General features: G+C 49.6%; 1 protein-coding gene across 9 annotated transcripts in view; it reads left to right on the forward strand.

The window, feature by feature from the left end:
- The window catches only part of map2 (microtubule-associated protein 2), a 76619-nt gene that overhangs the window by 52108 nt on the left and 8269 nt on the right, over window positions 1-16242 (forward strand). For 2 of the 9 annotated variants that reach the window (XM_048978944.1, XM_048978945.1), the window contains exons 5-14: window positions 2359-2463; window positions 2802-2876; window positions 4088-4303; window positions 6643-6897; window positions 8111-11239; window positions 11498-11698; window positions 12199-12336; window positions 13163-13227; window positions 14665-14809; window positions 15242-15298. In XM_048978944.1, coding sequence (XP_048834901.1) covers window positions 2359-2463; window positions 2802-2876; window positions 4088-4303; window positions 6643-6897; window positions 8111-11239; window positions 11498-11698; window positions 12199-12336; window positions 13163-13227; window positions 14665-14809; window positions 15242-15298 — 4386 coding nt within the window. The remainder of the gene's footprint in view (window positions 1-2358; window positions 2464-2801; window positions 2877-4087; window positions 4304-6642; window positions 6898-8110; window positions 11240-11497; window positions 11699-12198; window positions 12337-13162; window positions 13228-14664; window positions 14810-15241; window positions 15299-16242) is intronic. The other 7 variants (XM_048978952.1, XM_048978953.1, XM_048978946.1 and 4 more) reach the window with 6 other exon arrangements.

The raw sequence follows: 16242 nt of genomic DNA on the forward strand, positions 1-16242 counted from the left end.
AGTCTCTGGCCCATCCCCATGTCTGTCCCCTGTGAGAGTAATGTCTGTCCCCATGTCTGTCCCCTGTTAGAACAATGCTGGGGGGTATCTGAGGGAAAGTGCTGTCTCATTGGGCGGCCAGCCGGCCCTCCTGATAGGCTCGATTATGCGCCCTGGCTGCCGACGGAGTCTGGCGGGGGCTCATTTGCAGGCGAGGCACATTCGCAGTAGACTGAGTGGTGGGGTGGGTGGGGGGCGGTTGGGAGGGGCCTAACGGTCCGCCTCCCCGTGGATGACAAAGGCCAGTGCTCAGAGCCGCGCCTGGCCCCAAGCTCCAGGTGACGTGACGGCCAGTCATGGCTGGCTGAGTAGATCCAGACGTGGAGGGAAAGGCGGAGGGAAAGGCGGTGTCCAGCGGCGGCCCGGGAGGGTGAGCGGGGCTCCGGGCGATTCGGGAGGCTCCAGTGGGCGCCGGGGTCGTGGAAGGTTATGTGGGGATTTGAGGGAGCGTTTGAGGACATCTGCTGGAGAGTTGTGGAAAACGGGAAAGATGAATTTTCCTAACCGTCCTTTAACATAAGGGGTGGCATAAATGGCTTTTATGGTTTAAGAGATGGTTAAAATGTCTTTATGGAGCACCTGACCTCTGTGGTTTGTGGGGGCATGAAGGCTTTCAGTGACAAACACCTGCGGATATGGAAAATCACTGAAGTAGTGAAGCTATAAAGGCTGCAAGACAGTTATGTTGAGTATGATGTTAAAGAATCTCAGTGCCGTTTCTTAAGTGCATCCTCTGCCTCTGTGGGCTGCAGGGTCAGTGGATTTCAGTGTTAATCGGAATGGTTCCCGCATGCCTTTCTGCCGTCTCCTCGGTAACCGGGTGTGTCGGGTACGTTTCCCCTAGCCTAGCCTCCTGGAGCTGCCGTTGCCATGGAGATCCCCTCAGACACGATGCTGCCAATGTTCCAGCCATCGCCGATGTATTTTGTTCCAACCTGTTTCCTCCCCGCGGGAGCTGGGCAGCAGGGAGACAGGAGAAGAGAACTGGCTTTATTTTCTTTTTTTAAATCCTGGGTTTTGTTTATTTATCATTTAAAATGATCCTGGGAAGCTTCTTCTAAAAAGGCCCAGGAAGCATTTATCGTTTCGCTGGAGGCGGGAGCGTACGTTAGCAGCGTTTGGATCCCGGCTCCGGGGGCCGCGCTGCCTCTGCCCGCTTCCAGATAATCAGCGGCCGAGCAGCAGGGCGCGCAGGCTGTTAATCGTGATGTTTTACTCATCGAAGTTCCAGATGAATGCAAGGTGCCGTTACGGTTTATGTAGATGGGCATAATGGCTGAGTTAATTACAGCGCAACTCAGACAGTGAAAGGCTTCTAACCTCCGCTTCACCTCCTCCGGAATGAACGTCCTTCTCCGCGCGGGCGGGGGAGGGAATATTACAAAATCGAATTCAGACCTGACATCGCTAAATTTATAATACATGCGCTATTCTCTCTTAAATTACATTTAAGTGCCTGCCTCGGTGTCTGGGGCCTGTTTGCTGAAATTTCCTCTTTAATAAACAGAACGGAGGCCATGAACTGAGGCATAGTGCGGTTATAAGCTGATACTAGTAGCATTTATGTCAGTCTGCTTTGGGCATTCTGCTGTGTGACTGTGTGTGTGCCTGGGATTGTTATGATTAAAATAATAGAAGTATTATTAATGATTAATATTATTCATAAAAGTATCATTAATGATTAATATTAATAAAAGTATTATTAATTGTTAATATTATTAATACAGGGGCGGCATGGTGGTGCAGTGGTTAGCACTGTCGCCTCACACCTCTGGGACCCGGGTTCGAGTCTCCGCCTGGGTCACATGTGTGTGCATGTTTGCTTGTTCTCCCCATGTCGTCGTGGGGTTTCCTCCGGTTTCCCCCCACAGTCCAAAAACATACTGAGGCTAACTGGAGTTACTAAATTGCCCATAGGTGTGCATGTGTGAGTGAATGGTGTGTGAGTGTGCCCTGCGATGGGCTGGCCCCCCGTCCTGAGTTGTTCCCTGCTTTGTGCCCATTGCTTCCAGGATAGGCTCCGGACCCCCCGCGACCCAGTACGATAAGCAGTTTGGAAAATGGATGGATTATTAATACAAGTATTATTAATAAAAGTATTTCTGTTCCTTACACAGCGAAGGTAACCTGCTGGCGCTATAATATTCATCGTACTATAGCAGGATGTTCTCTTTGGAATTTTAATTACTTTTTAATTACTTTGAAGACTTATACACTATGCTACCCTTATGCTATGCGATCCAGGTCACTGTGGAGCTCGTGCCCCCCCCCCCCCCCCCAAGGTTGAGCTGGTTTTCTGTGTGTTTCTGTGTCACGCAGAGCAAGTGTCGGCGCGCATCGTACAGGAGGTGACGGCCGAGGCTGTGGCCGTACTGAAAGGCGAACAGGAGCCTCACCAGGATCCTGCCAGGAGGCTGCCCTCAGGTAGGGCCCCGTGGCCCCAGGGAGGGGGAGTCACCGTGGTTACGGTGCTGAGCGGGGGCCTTCCCCTCTCTGCGCCTCTCCTCGATGGGCCAGCCAGATGCAAGCCACTCCATTGTGCCTATTTGGGATTGTACTTCGGCGGCGAGTGACAGATTTTATGTTATTCAAAGCATTCACAAAGCGTAGAAAATGCTTATCTACAGTCCTAATTTATTTCCTCTATGTGTTATGTGATGTTTCCATGCCGGAATGACTCAGTTCTACAAAACTATGTCCTTAATGTTTATCTGTCAGAGAGGCCCAGAGGATTAAACAGATTAAACTTTCCTGTCCCTCAGTCGAAGATTCAGCGAACCTGCCACCGTCTCCTCCGCCCTCGCCGGCCGCAGAGCAGTTCGGACCTCTGGAGCAAGGTAGGAGTGTGAGGGCGTGCCAAGGTTTATCCAGCCAGTAACAAAAGTGGGAGAAAGAGCGAGAGTGTATGTAAGCGTGACGGTAACAACAGAAACCATGTGAAGCTGTCGCGATGCGCTGTAGCAACGGGAAGGTCAGAATCAGGCGAAGTGACAGACTTACATGATCCGGGCTTTAATTCAGCCCAGAGCATGACGACAGGGCCACACCCACCTCTCCTGGCTACCCTCGCTTTCTAAAAAAACACCCATCCCACTCGAGAGGGAAAGAGGATCTCTGGAGAGGAGATGGAAACAAGTGCATCCTGGGATGTTTCGGGTGGCCCTGGGTCATGAGGTCCATTAGCTGTCCTCGGGTTAATATTCTGTCTCTGTGATTGTATCAACTTCCTCCTCTTCCTCAACCCAGCACGACTGTGAAAAAGTCGTGCTCTCCTTCCTCATTCCGCAGTGCTGGGCTCCTCGCCCTTCCCCCACCCCCCAATTCACCTCCTCCCTCAAAATAAAATAAAAAAAAAAAAAGCCCTTCAGGTCCAGGGACCAAATTCAGGTCTCAGGTCTCTCAGTGTTGGCTATGGCGCCTGCATGACGTCATTGTCCCCCTCTCTCCCCATACCCCCCCCCCCCCCCCGCCCCTTATCCTCGCAAACCCCCCGCAGCACGTCAACTTCCGTAGTCCCTCTTGTCTTTCACACGATGCCGTTTTTATTTTCCATTCCTTGTTTTGCATGTCTCCTGGTATTTCTCTCCATGTTATTCTTGTGGTAGCCCAGTGCCTACTTTGCCTTATTTTATACATTGATTTCGTTGTTCCCTCAAGTTCTCTTGACCGTTCTGACCTCTGTCTGTGTCCAGTAATAACATAATCACCAGAACCAGGTGGCAGAAAGAAGGTCATGCGCAGATCCGTCGATGTTCTGGATCTAGAAATTTAATGATACCTGAGATGTTTCTGATGCTCCCTCAGAGCTGTTTCACGCGCATGTTTTCTGATCACATGACATAAGGAGACGCAAAGCAGTCTGGGCGTGGCCCTTTCAATCGCCGGCTCTCTGGTGATCATGTGTCCCCGTGTTTGGGTGTCCGTGTGCCTGGTCATCTGGTCTTCTGGTCGTCTGGTCACCCGGCCGCCTGAGCGCCTGCTCGTCTTTCTTTCCTGTCTCTCTCTGTCCGGTTTTCCCTGCAGTTTTCTCCCTTGTGTCTGTTTGTAGATGTAGGGGATGAGGAGAAGGCAGGCCCTCTCCAACGCTTCCAAAATTCTCGGGAGCGGTGCAAGTTCCTCGCCCCCTCCATCTCGGTGTCTGTGCCCGACGATGACCCCTACCACTCTGATGAGGAATACTATGAGCACCCCTTGTTCAGCCCTGAGTGGACACGCTATGGCTCTCGCCCTTCGGGGCAAGTGGCCGCGTTTAGGCAGATCGAAGGTGAACCACGCATGGTTCCTCTCCTCTGTCCCTCCTCCTGCCCCCCCTGCTCTTTTCTGTTCCACTCGTCCGTCTCCTCTGCCTCCCTCTACTCTCTCTCCCGCCCCCCTGCCGCTTGCTCCTGTCCTCCCTGTCCTCGATCTCTGTGTCATGCGCACCGCTTTGTTTGACTGTCCGCGCATCCAGTCCCGTGTGATGATGTCATCGTGTCGATGAAGACGGCGCTGTCTGCGGATGGCGCTGCCCGCACCCCCCCCCCCCCACTGCACAGATGCACACCCTCATCACCTAACTGCTTTTTACTTGTGTTCATTTCTGCTCTGCACTTAGAGCTCATTCCTCATAGGTGCCCGCACAGTTGTAGCCCCCCGCTCCTCAATAACACTATGCTGAATTTATAAGCCTTTCCCTCTAGTGGTAGATGCACAAGGAGTTTTCACACAGATTCAGCTGCCCGTGTTCTGCTTGCAGATTCTTGTCCCTGCATGGAGAGCCCATGCACACATGAATACGCATACCCTTCCACGTGTTGCTGCATGGGCACTTGTGCATCCTGCTAAGGAGTGCTTACTGACAGCGATCTCCCGCTGACAGGGGTGAAACCCGGGGCGGCGTGCTTACACACACGCGTCTGCCTCACGCTGGCCGATTGCGTTGACCTTGCGATGAATTTTATGAGCTTTGTGGCGTCTGGCTCCTGCGTTCCTGTAGTCTGCCTCTGTGATGTCTGGTTTCAGATTTTCCTTTGTGGTGTTGACCCTGTAGACCCGCCTATCCAGTACCCCCTCCCACCCCTGTAGACCCGCCCATCCAATGGCCACTTCCATCCCTGTAGGCCCGCCCACTCAACAGCCACTCAGTATACCCGCCCCCCCATAGCCACTCCCACCCCTGTAGACCTGCCCACCTCTCCTCACCATCCGCCCTATACCTGTATAAAGCTCCCTAAATCTGGGTGAATGTCAGCTTTGTTTGCTACACCCTGCAATGAGGGAATGACTGTCCGTGTCAGACATTCCGCTAACAAGCAGCCCGATCCTTCATGATATGACCTAGCAAAAGCCTCGGGCAGCGCGGTGACCAAACTCAAGCCATCCCCTCTGCGAATGTACACCAGCCTTCTCCACTGTTTCACCCGCGGCTCCACAGCACAAGAGTCCTGTGGGAAAGTCTAGCAAATTTACCCTGGCACTAACATTATCACAAATCCGTGACTTGTTCGTTCGGGTGTGACCTGAGGAGTCACCTGTAGCGTGTGGAATGACCTGCAAACCTACAGAGTCAACTGTGACTTGTAGACTCGCTTGCAGTCTGCGGAGTGATTTGTGAGTTGTAGACTCAGCTGTAACCTCTAAATTGTATCTGGACCCTTTGATTGTAAGCAGAGCGGAGCAGCTGTGTAAAACAAACACTGCTAATCAACTCAAATTATGCTTTTCCACTCAGAATTACGCAGCATTTTGAGGCAGAATAGGTTTATAGAGCGGTGACTTACTCTATGCTGCATTTGGACACTGAAAACCTGAGTTTGGAGACAACAGTGACCGAGTTCAGAGAGAGAGAGAGCCACAACGTCGTCCCCTGACCTGGCAGAAAGGCACACGTCCGCCTGGAAGGGCGTCAGTCAGGTGCTGTTAGACGCGAGGAAGCAGCAGCCTACCCTCTTTAGATGCAGAGTCACAAGACTCCGGCGAAGGTGTGGGTTCCAGCAGTTCTTTATCTTTCATCTTGCCATTCATTTACATTTCCATTTTACCTACTCAGTTATTCCCTCCTCTGTCTTTCGGTGTTAGCTCTGGCAAACTGAACTATGCCTTGTATGAACTCTGCATACTGGTAACAGTGGTATAACAGTAACCATTACCATCACTACTGATTGGTAAAAGATACCTTAACACGCACTCGCCTGGCGTCTGCCCCTCTCCTTTTTAGATGAACGGGGGTGAAGACGGAGCCCTTCAGACCCCACTCTCCAATGGCAGAAGCTTTGCCCTGGTTCACGGTGTTGTTAGTGACGCTGTGATATTTTTAGCTCTTGTGTGCTTGATTTTATCGATTTTAATGCTATAGTGCCTATACTCAAGTAATGACATCTTTAGTGCAAAATCTCTTAAGATCTCTGAAGAAGTGGCACACAAGTCATTGCCATGTATCAGGGCTGCTAATGTTGTTTTGTATATTTCTCAACATAAGTTCCATTGTTAAGGATAAACGTACACATTGAGAACGCTAGACCTCTAACTGCTAAGAGTTTAAAGCTTCTGTTTATTTCCTGTCCACGTGATCCAAGTCTGTGTTGTCTGTAGTCTTGATGTTTACACTTCTTCCCCATGTTGAAGAAGACGAGACACTAGAGGCTCTTACCGCAGCTGACGAGGAAGAGGAGTTTGCAGCGGCAGCTCTTGAGGAGCAAGAGCAGCTAAGCAGTGGGGAAGAGCCTGAGCAGGGGCCTGCGGCTCAGGGCTTAGAGCAGGCAGAGGTCATAAGCGAGCCCCCGGCTCTGCCCTGTCCGCAGGCCGAGGCAGCTAGTGTGCCTACAGGAACCTTCACCGGGAGAGCTGTTGAGGGAGGGTTGGAACAGTACCCCCAGGAAGGTGTGTTCCCCCACCCCAGACTGCATGTTTGCTGCTTAGCTCTCCATAGCCAGCGTAGCCAGTGTTTGGGCGATGGGGAATAACGGTGCATTTTGCTAAAGCTGCAAGGCAACACAGGCTTGAAGGTGAACATGCTTCCATGGCAACTCCAGAGTGCTCCTTATGAATATGCTGAGAGCCACAGTTCAGTTGTCTCCGCAATTTGTGAGGTTTGCTCACGTGTCGTGTCCATGTCTCACGGCTGCTGCGTTGGTGGCCCTGGCAGTGCGACGTGCTGTCGATGCTGCGCTGTGTCGTGACTGTTTGATCGTCGTCTCCAGACCCGCCTTTGGTTATAACCCATTGCTTTGCGCTTCGTACATTTGCAATGAAAGCTACTGATTTATACATGCTGTAAATCACACATCTTCCTGTGTGCATGGATGTGATGCCAAACCTCCAGCGTGATGGTATTCTGGTGGAAAGTCTCTGAAACTGTGCTTCTCAGTGACCAAACCATTTGCTTTCGCGTCTTTCATCTTGCTGCCATCTCATGTGTTTCTTTTTTTGTAACTAGCATCCGTTGAGTTCTGCCACCTCTAATGTATATTGCTGCAATTAAAGTGTATTTTTAATATTCAGAAAATGTACCGATTTATGATTTACTTCCTAGTGATTTTTGCCAAAGCTTCTCATTGCTGTTAGATTTTTTTTTATTTCCTCCACATTTCGTTTGGAATTCCGTCAGTACACTGTTTGTGGCCATTTTTAGAAAGATCTAGGCCATAATTTGAGCACATCGGTGTTCGATGCTGAACACAAGGATACATTCGCCACACAGGAAGGCCATAACAAGCATCATTTCATTGGTCTGTGTGTCTGCATTTTCCAAAAAAAATAAATACATGGTAACAGCATGATCTTCATCCACGGTGATTGTTCGCTCACCTGCGCATGGTTGATTATTCCATGTCAATAATGCTTCTCTCCTCCATCCACCGCCATGGCTCTGCATGCCGTTAGCTGTGGCACTGTCCCTGGAAGCACTGGGCTGCTCTATGCTCTCTCTGCCCTGGCTGTACCTCTCCAGCGACTGCAAGCATTTCTGTCTATGGGAAGTCCAGTAGTGCGGTGCTCTGTTTGTGTGTGTTCTGGGGCGATTGCTGTGGGAATTGCATTCACAGCAAATACACCATGATGCAGAGCAGCAAGACTACTTTAGATTTGCTTACAGCCCTGAAGATGGAATTTGGGAGACCAATGGGAAGTGAGGAGACCAGCCCTTTGGACCTTGGCTTCCCAGAATTGGTGGAACACTCAGAAGTTCGAGGTCTACAACATGACCTGATGTTCACCCCGTCGGACACCCATGAAGAAGGTCTTGTCCCGTCAAATGGTCAGGGTTACCCTAAAGATACAACTGAACCATCCTTCCTGCAGTTGGACCAGGTATCACAGAAGCCTGCTGACCAACTGTTTGGAGAGATCCCCAAGAAAGGAGCTGAAGAAATAACTTTACCCAGGACCACTGCGGAGAAGCAGCCTTCGGTCGAAGTGCTTGAATCTAATAGCCTCTTGGACAGGTCGGCTGATCAGGATATACGGAAAATGGCAATGAGTGATAAGCCTGAGGATATGATTGGCGAAAAGAAGATTAAATTAGAGGAGAAGTCAGACCAGGCAATGGAAACCTTTAGTAAGAGTAAGGATGTTAATGAAGCTTGGCTATCAGACCCTCATTTAGGTGTTAAGCCGGAGAGTATATTTGAAAAAGACCAGCTTATTACACCATTTAGTGAAAGTAGAGAGGATACATCTACTTACGCAAAAGCAACCCCTGCAAAAGAGGAACCGATACAGCACCCAGATTTTGGTGCACCCTCGGAAGCTTTGGGTCTGCATCTAGAGAGCTTTGACACTGACAAGTCTGGCATGTCAGCTTATTTTGAGACTTCTGCTCTTAAAGAAGATGATGTCAGAGGCAATGGAGAAGGCTACTATGAACTAATTGATGCTAGTGAGAAGATTTCTGAGAAGATACCAGTGGCTCCTTCTGTAGATGAAGTAAGCTACAGTACACTTGTTAAGCCGTCAGAGGATGCTTACAGGAGCCATGTAGAGGAGCCACAAGCTCTTCCTGCTGTGGAGAAGAAGGATGAGTGCAGGCTTTCACCAGGTAAATTGTCACTGGAGCAGAGGAGTTACTCTTTGAACATCCCTATTGCATCCGTGGATCCAAGTGGGGGTCAAGGACGGCCAAGGAACTTCTCCCCCTTAGCCACAGACATCATGTCCTACACAAGTGGAAGTCTTGATGAGTCTGCAGACTACCTTCCAGTTACAACTCCTTCTGTTGAGAAGCAACCGGTTTTCCCACCTCTAATTCTGGAAACCGCTGCCTCTGTCACCAGTCCCATCTCATCCCCACCTGCAGCCACACCCATCACAAAGGCGAGCCCGCAGGCGGAGTCTCCCGAATCTCCTGTACCTATGAAGTTTTACTACAAAAATGGGACTGTGATGGCCCCTGACCTGCCAGAAATGCTAGATTTGGCAGGAGCCAGGTCAAGACTAACGTCTGAGAGTGTTGACCCAGAGATGATGAGAAGAAAGTCTGTCCCTGCTGATGTTCCAGGGCTGATGGGAGACTCTCTGGCCCAATTAGGTTTAGTAGACCAGAGTCAGAAGACAGCAAGAAGCGAAAGCCAGTTAGAGGAGCTGGGCTATTGTGTTTTTAATGAGTATTCTGGACCAATGCCCTCACCTGCAGATGTTCACAGTCCCATGGATTCGCCTCCTCAAATCTTTACCACTATGGCATCAGAAGAGAGGGATACGGGGCATGCAGGTGTCAGTGAAGATGCTCATGTACCGAAAGCTGAATCAGAAGTAAGTGGAATTAATGACACTCTAAAGCAGGCTGTGGACAGTTCAGAAGATGGAGATGTTAAAGAGTTTAAAAAGGAAGACTTGGATGGAGAGAAAGTTGTCACAGCTGAAGGAGTTTCAGCAAAAGATGCCAAGGCAGAACCAGCAATCAAACCTGCTGAATTATTTGATGAAAAAGCCAAGGATTTAAACGTAACTACTGGGCTTACAGGTGACATCAAAGACCAAATCATTCCTGAGGTAGAAGAGTTGGAACTCTCAAGAGAAGCATCGCCTGTACCACCAGAGGGGTTCTTCCAGGTTCTTCAGCCTGGTGAGGCACCTAAACCTTTGGCAACACCAACAGTGAAAGTGACTCTTGATGAATCAGAGCCTGATCCTGACATGGCGACAAAATTTGCCTTAGATACAGAGGCTCAAATCGCAGACTATGAAAGGAAAATTCATAAACTGGAAACGGAGAATAGGCCTTTGAGTGTAGAGGAGGAGCGGGAGCTTCAGGAACTTCGGGAGAAAGTCAAGGAGAAGCCAGACTTAGTACACCAAGAGGCATATGAGGAGGTGGATGCAGAGGATGTCTACCAGCTTACAGGTGTTGGAAAGGCTAGACTTGCAAGACCCATAAAACCATCACCTACGTCTTCCATGGAGAGTGCCACAGAAGATGAGAAGGTAGAGGTGTGTGAAAAAGAAAAGCCCACGCGACCAGAATCAGAAACTACTGCAAAGGTAGATAGCTGGGTACCATTACCTGTGGATTCTTTGGAGAGCACTGCAGAAATGAAAGATGTTATTGCACCAGAGAAACCAAAGCAGGCAGAAGATATAGCTGCTTCCCTCCCAGCCAAAGCAGAGGTTTCAGTGACAGAACCCTCTGAGGTTTCTGAAGAACCAGAAGAGCCTACTCCAGTTATTGCAACTGATAAAGGAGAACTGAAAGAACTGGAGGATGTGGATGTAGAGCTAGCTGAAGAGCCGGATGAAGTCATTAAGGAAGCAAAAGAGAAGGAGGAACAACAGCCTGAAGAGGAGAAAGCAGTGGAGAAAGAAGTGGTCCCAGAGGATGCTAAAGCTAAGGCTAAGGAGCTAGTTGAACCTCAAGCCATCATTGAGTCTGTGGTCACTGTTGAGGATGACTTTATCACTGTGGTGCAGACTATTGATAAAGGGGAGGAGCCAGGCCACAGTGTCCGCTTCTCTGCCCCAGTTGAGGATGACCAACCACGTATCAACCAAGATGAGGAAGAGGAGGAGGAGGAGGAGTCAGTTGAAATGGCACTGGAAGTGGAAATGGAGGCAGCCAGCTTGGAGGAGGTTTCTGATATACCTGAGGCCCCGGAGGTTCCAGCTGCACCTGTGAAGGAGGTGGTCCCAGACAGCGAAGGCGTAACTGAGTCTTATGATGACTATAAGGATGAGACAACCATTGATGACTCTATTTTAGACACAGACAGTGCCTGGGTGGATTCTCAAGGTGAGATGCAACTGTACTTTTCACTGTATTTTACTGCTACATTATTGCATTGTAATCACTTTCAGTACAGTAAAATAATTATTCAGTAATTGAGTGTTTAGGATTAAGTAATGATTGAGCATTATCCAGACAGAAAGTGTGTGTGCAGGAGTGCTTAGGGAATGTAGAAATGAGCTCTTTGTGGAGTTGTGCTGTTCTGCCCCTTTGGCCTGAGTGGCCCGGTGCCTCAGCCTGCTCTCTCTGCTCCCTGCACCGTAGATTACGACCAAAGCATGGCCACAGAAAAGGTGGAGCCCCTCCCCAAGACGCCGAAGAGTCCTATCAAGAAAGCGGCTGTGGAGAAGCGGCCAAAGGAGAGAGTCGCGGGCAGAATGAAGGGGCGCGTCTCCACCCCGGAGCGCAAACCAGGCCGGAAAGAGCCCGTCTTCTTCCCCAGGGATGACCTGAAGAAGAAGAAAGGTTCCTGCGGTCTTTTATGGCACTTCTCACATGTTTTGACTCTCTTTCATTTTTTATTGTTCTTTCTTTTTATTCTTCCTAAACTTTCTATTCGCCCCAAGCTTGCTAAGTTCATGTTAAATAATTTTAAACTTGTTTTAACACATTTTGATTCTTGGAAAAAATTGCGTCAAGTCATCCTGAGCTTGTTTTAATGTATTCTAATACCGGAAAAAAAAATCTTGTAACCCTACTTTATTTACTCAGTTGGTAATAATGGAACCTACTTTTTGAATACTGGAAGAGAAATCATGTACTACATTGTAAGGTGTGTGAGATGAATTGTCAGAAATGCCCTCACAACACAGGCATGTTGTTATACTCAAGTGTAATGCTGATGTGGTCATAATGATGTTCAGCTTCGAACACACTTGAGGTTTTGTTGAGGGTTAGATTGGGTTTCCTCTGACTATAACCCATCTCTTCCCTGCTGTCTGTGACTATGTCTCTCCTTGTTTTAGCTGTGATTAAGAAGCCTGATTTTACTAAAAAACCAGACACACAGAGCTACTCTCCCTCCCGGAGGACTGTGTTAAAGCCGGCGGTGAGGCAACCTAGGCCTGCCCAGCACCATGCCTGTGCTGGCCGGAGAGCTCCAGGTGACCACTCCGGGGTCCTACCGCAATATGGCTGGCAGACGTGGACATCCGCCTCATCACTAGAACGGCACCTGCCTTCGATTTAATTTGTCATTGCCATCGTCCTTGACTTTGTATTGTTTTTGTTTTGGCACAGCTGAGTTGTCCTTCCCATTCAGCATCCTTATTTTCCTCCGTTAACGTGCTGCGACGCAACCTGTGGATCCGCGTCTGTGGCCTGTCGTTTCACCGTCACTTCATGGCTACGCTCATCTCCGCTTCTCGCTTCCGTCGTGGTTTGGTTACTGGGAAGCATCATGTTTGCGTGACTCTCATGCCTCTGTTGGGGGCGCTCGAGTGCTGTGTCCGTGAGAATGAAGCTGTGCGTCCCATTTTGGCCATCGTCGAAATGCCCGACGGAGGTTCTGTGAGCCGACGGCTCTGGCCGCTGAGCCGTGTGGGCCTCTCGGGGCTCGCTGGCGGACTCCTGTCCCCTTTTGCCTCAGGCCATGCTGCCACAGACAGTACCAGCTAAAGACAAATGGACTGTGAAGGTACCACGTGAGTCTATGTGTCGTCCCAGCCAAGGAGCTGCAAAAACAAATCCCGTCTCACCCTTGCTTTTGGTGATAAGCCAAACTGTGGACGACCGCAGGGTTTCTGAAAGTGTGTCTGAGTCTGGGCAGTGCGGCTGGCATGAGATGGTAGCGAAGCCTTTTCAGGGCGAGTGTGGGTGTCTCCGAATATCTGGCGCTGTGAGTGTGTGTCTCACAGCTGGTTTAACCCGTCCTAGTCTGGCCGCTCTCTAACCATCACAGTGCCTCTTTCTATCTCTTTCACTTCCCAGCAGCACCCTTCACTGAGACCAGGCAGTCACACAGCATGACGCGGCTATCCCGGGACCGTACCTCTGTGAGTACCCTCTGCTCCCTCCCATGGCCCCACCCATAACCCTGCCCACTATACATCCCATCCCACCCATAACCCCGCCCCAATCCCAGCCACAAACTCCTCCCCCTTCCAGGCATTTGTTATGACCTCGGGGTCAGTTTATGGGGACATTTGCACTAAACATGAAAAGAGGGATTTTAAAAAGGTTTTCAAGTGTGATTGCTTTTTAAAAGAGTTAAATCCATTAAATCCCACTGGGTTGATGGGGGATTGAGCACAAGAGAACATCCGGTCAGTTTCCCAGGAAAATGAGCTGAGGGAGAAAGAGGTAGCAGGCATAGCTATGGACTCTGTAGGTGACACTGAAAGAGGCAGCAGGCATAGCTATGGACTCTGTAGGTGACCCTGAAAGAGGTAGCAGGCATAGCTATGGACTCTGCAGGTGACACTGAAAGAGGCAGTAGGCATAGCTATGGACTCTATAGGTGACCCTTAAAGAGGCAGCAGGCATAGCTATGGACTCTGTAGGTGACCCTGAAAGAGGAGAGGAGTGGATTTGCTGTGGGTTCAGAGAGACACGGTCCTGTCCCCTGCCTCACAAACATGCTGCCATTTTGCTGCCTTGAGTGACACTGTCTTCCAGCAGCTGCCATCTGTAATGCCTCAGAGGAATTCCCATTCCGACTCTCTCCAGTCCCAAAATAGTCTTTGATGATGCTTAAATCAAGGGACAATGCTGCCTGCGTCTTAGACGGCTGCATATGCCATTAGAAAAGAAGCAGCGTCAGACAGACCCATACAATCTGTGCCGGTCTGTGTCTCACTCTGGCTTCACCGTTGCTGACATCGGCATCATGTTCTCTGCGCTTTCATCTTCCCTCCAGTCACTGCCCTTTGTCTCTCCTCATTTTCTCCACGGAGTTTCAAGCCTTCGATCCAGGGCGAGCAGAGACACGGTCGGTCACAGAGAACTGCCTAACTGTACCCGTGGCTCTCAATTAAAGACCCTTCCTGTCCTCCACAGCGTCCCTGCTTTATAATTACTTGGAGCCCCCGGGAGTAGAATAGAGCCTGATAGTCCTTCCTGGCCGAGCCGCCCACCCACTCGGCCCACAGCCGTTTCAGAGAGAGAGGCGGCTTGCAGATGTAGCCCGCGCAGAGACCCCCAGGGTGTAAATGCTGGGCCCGTACCCGTGGGCGTGTCAGAAGATGTTTTTAACGCACTCTCGTTCTTTAACCCTTTAATCTCCTGTGCCTCTATCTACCATGATCGCTGCTGCCTTATGCTCCTAGCTGCGATTTTACTCCCCAAACTGCTACATTCCCATTTTGGTCTGTTTTATTTTGTTCCCTTCCTGTCTGCATTTTTAGCGTGTTTTTAACATGATCCTGGCGTGCTTTCTGTAATTCCGTGCGGCTCAGATGCTAACATGCGCCGCTAATGTGTGTGTGCCACAGGACGGCAGCTCGCGAAGCCCCGAGAAGCGCTCCTCCCTGCCCAGACCCGCCTCCATCCTGACCCGCCGCCCCCTCCCGGCCGAGCACGACGAGAGTTCCACCTCCATCACCAGCTCCGGCTCCACGGCGCCGCGCCGGCCCACCTGTGAGCCCCGCCCACTGCCCGACCTCCAGCACAAGTCAATATTACTTTCTGGAAAGTTCCACAGCCTGGAGATTCATTGGGTTGATTGAACCCCGAGGGGCTCAGGAGCTCCCAGGAGGCCTGTGCGTTGGTGCCAGGGGGTTGTTAGCATTGTCCTGGGGCAGGGAGCTGCCTGCTACACCCGTGTGTCCCAGAAATTAATCCAGAAGAGGGCTGTGTGCCCAGGAATAGTATGAGAATTTATTGCTTACTTACTGTGTGCTGTTTACATTGCTCAGAATATCTTTTACATTTCATTCATTCCACAGCATCATGCTAGTCCAGCTTATATATGACCTCTGTGTCTTTATTCAGGTTCAGAAATGATCTGAAAGAGAAATCAGAAGTAAACTCTTCTCTCCCTGTCATCCCGGTCTTCTCCCTCTCCCCTAGCGTTCCGCCCGGAAGGCCGAGCAGAGCAGAGGACTGGGCGTGTGCCCAGTATGACAGGTAGGAGGCCTCTGTTCCACTCAGTCACTGCATCAAGTTTTTTCATTTTACAGACGTGAAACAAAATCGCTTTTGGGGTAATTTTTTTCGCTCCTCTTCTCCTCTCTTGTCTCCCTCACACCATCCGCGATTCTTTTCAAAGATAAAGTACAGGTTCATTTGTTTTATGTATTTTTACTTTATATTTTGTATTAATTATTTTTTTATGAATATTTTTGGCATGTGGAACGAATCATCTGAATTTCCATTATTTCTAATGGGAAAATTCCCTTTGATATACGAGCGATTTGGATTACAAGCATGTTTCCGGAACGAATTATGCCCGCAATCCGAGGTTTTACTGTAATTACAATTGTACCTGCTGGCTCCCAAAGGGGCACTAAACACATATCTTTGGTGTTTTATGTTACTGCAAAGGTGTTACTAGTTAAAAAGCCCCCAGTGAGACTGTTTGTCAATTAACCTTTTACCTCAGATCAGCTCTTCTTGACCTGTAACTTAGGTTTCAGTTTATTACTACTTGAAATGACCTAAAACTGCCGGTTGTTTCTAATGTGATATATATTTTTCTATAAAGAAATTAATAAAGTAATGATTTGTGTCATAAAACCAATGAATTTATATTATTTTTGCTGAATTAATAAAGTCTCTGAACTCTGTAGGTGACCCTGAAAGAGGCAGTTTATTTCCACTGTAGCTCCATGAGGGTCGATAGTGAGGTTCCTGCGATCTCCTTTACGGTTCTTTTTATTCACTGGAGGGACTTGCGGTCTGGGACTTTACAGTTGCTGTACTAGATGGCCAGCCTGGCACATGTGGCTGGTAGTTCCTTAGGGGGCGCCAGTGAGCATGACAGTGTAAGCCAGTTCCTGGATATATGGAGGTCTGCTGTAGAGGTGCACTTGTCTTTGCAGTCTGCCATTTGTTAGAGGTTTGTTGTGCTC

This window comes from Brienomyrus brachyistius, chromosome 16, assembly GCF_023856365.1.
Source record: "Brienomyrus brachyistius isolate T26 chromosome 16, BBRACH_0.4, whole genome shotgun sequence".
NCBI classification, from domain to species: Eukaryota; Metazoa; Chordata; class Actinopteri; order Osteoglossiformes; family Mormyridae; genus Brienomyrus; species Brienomyrus brachyistius.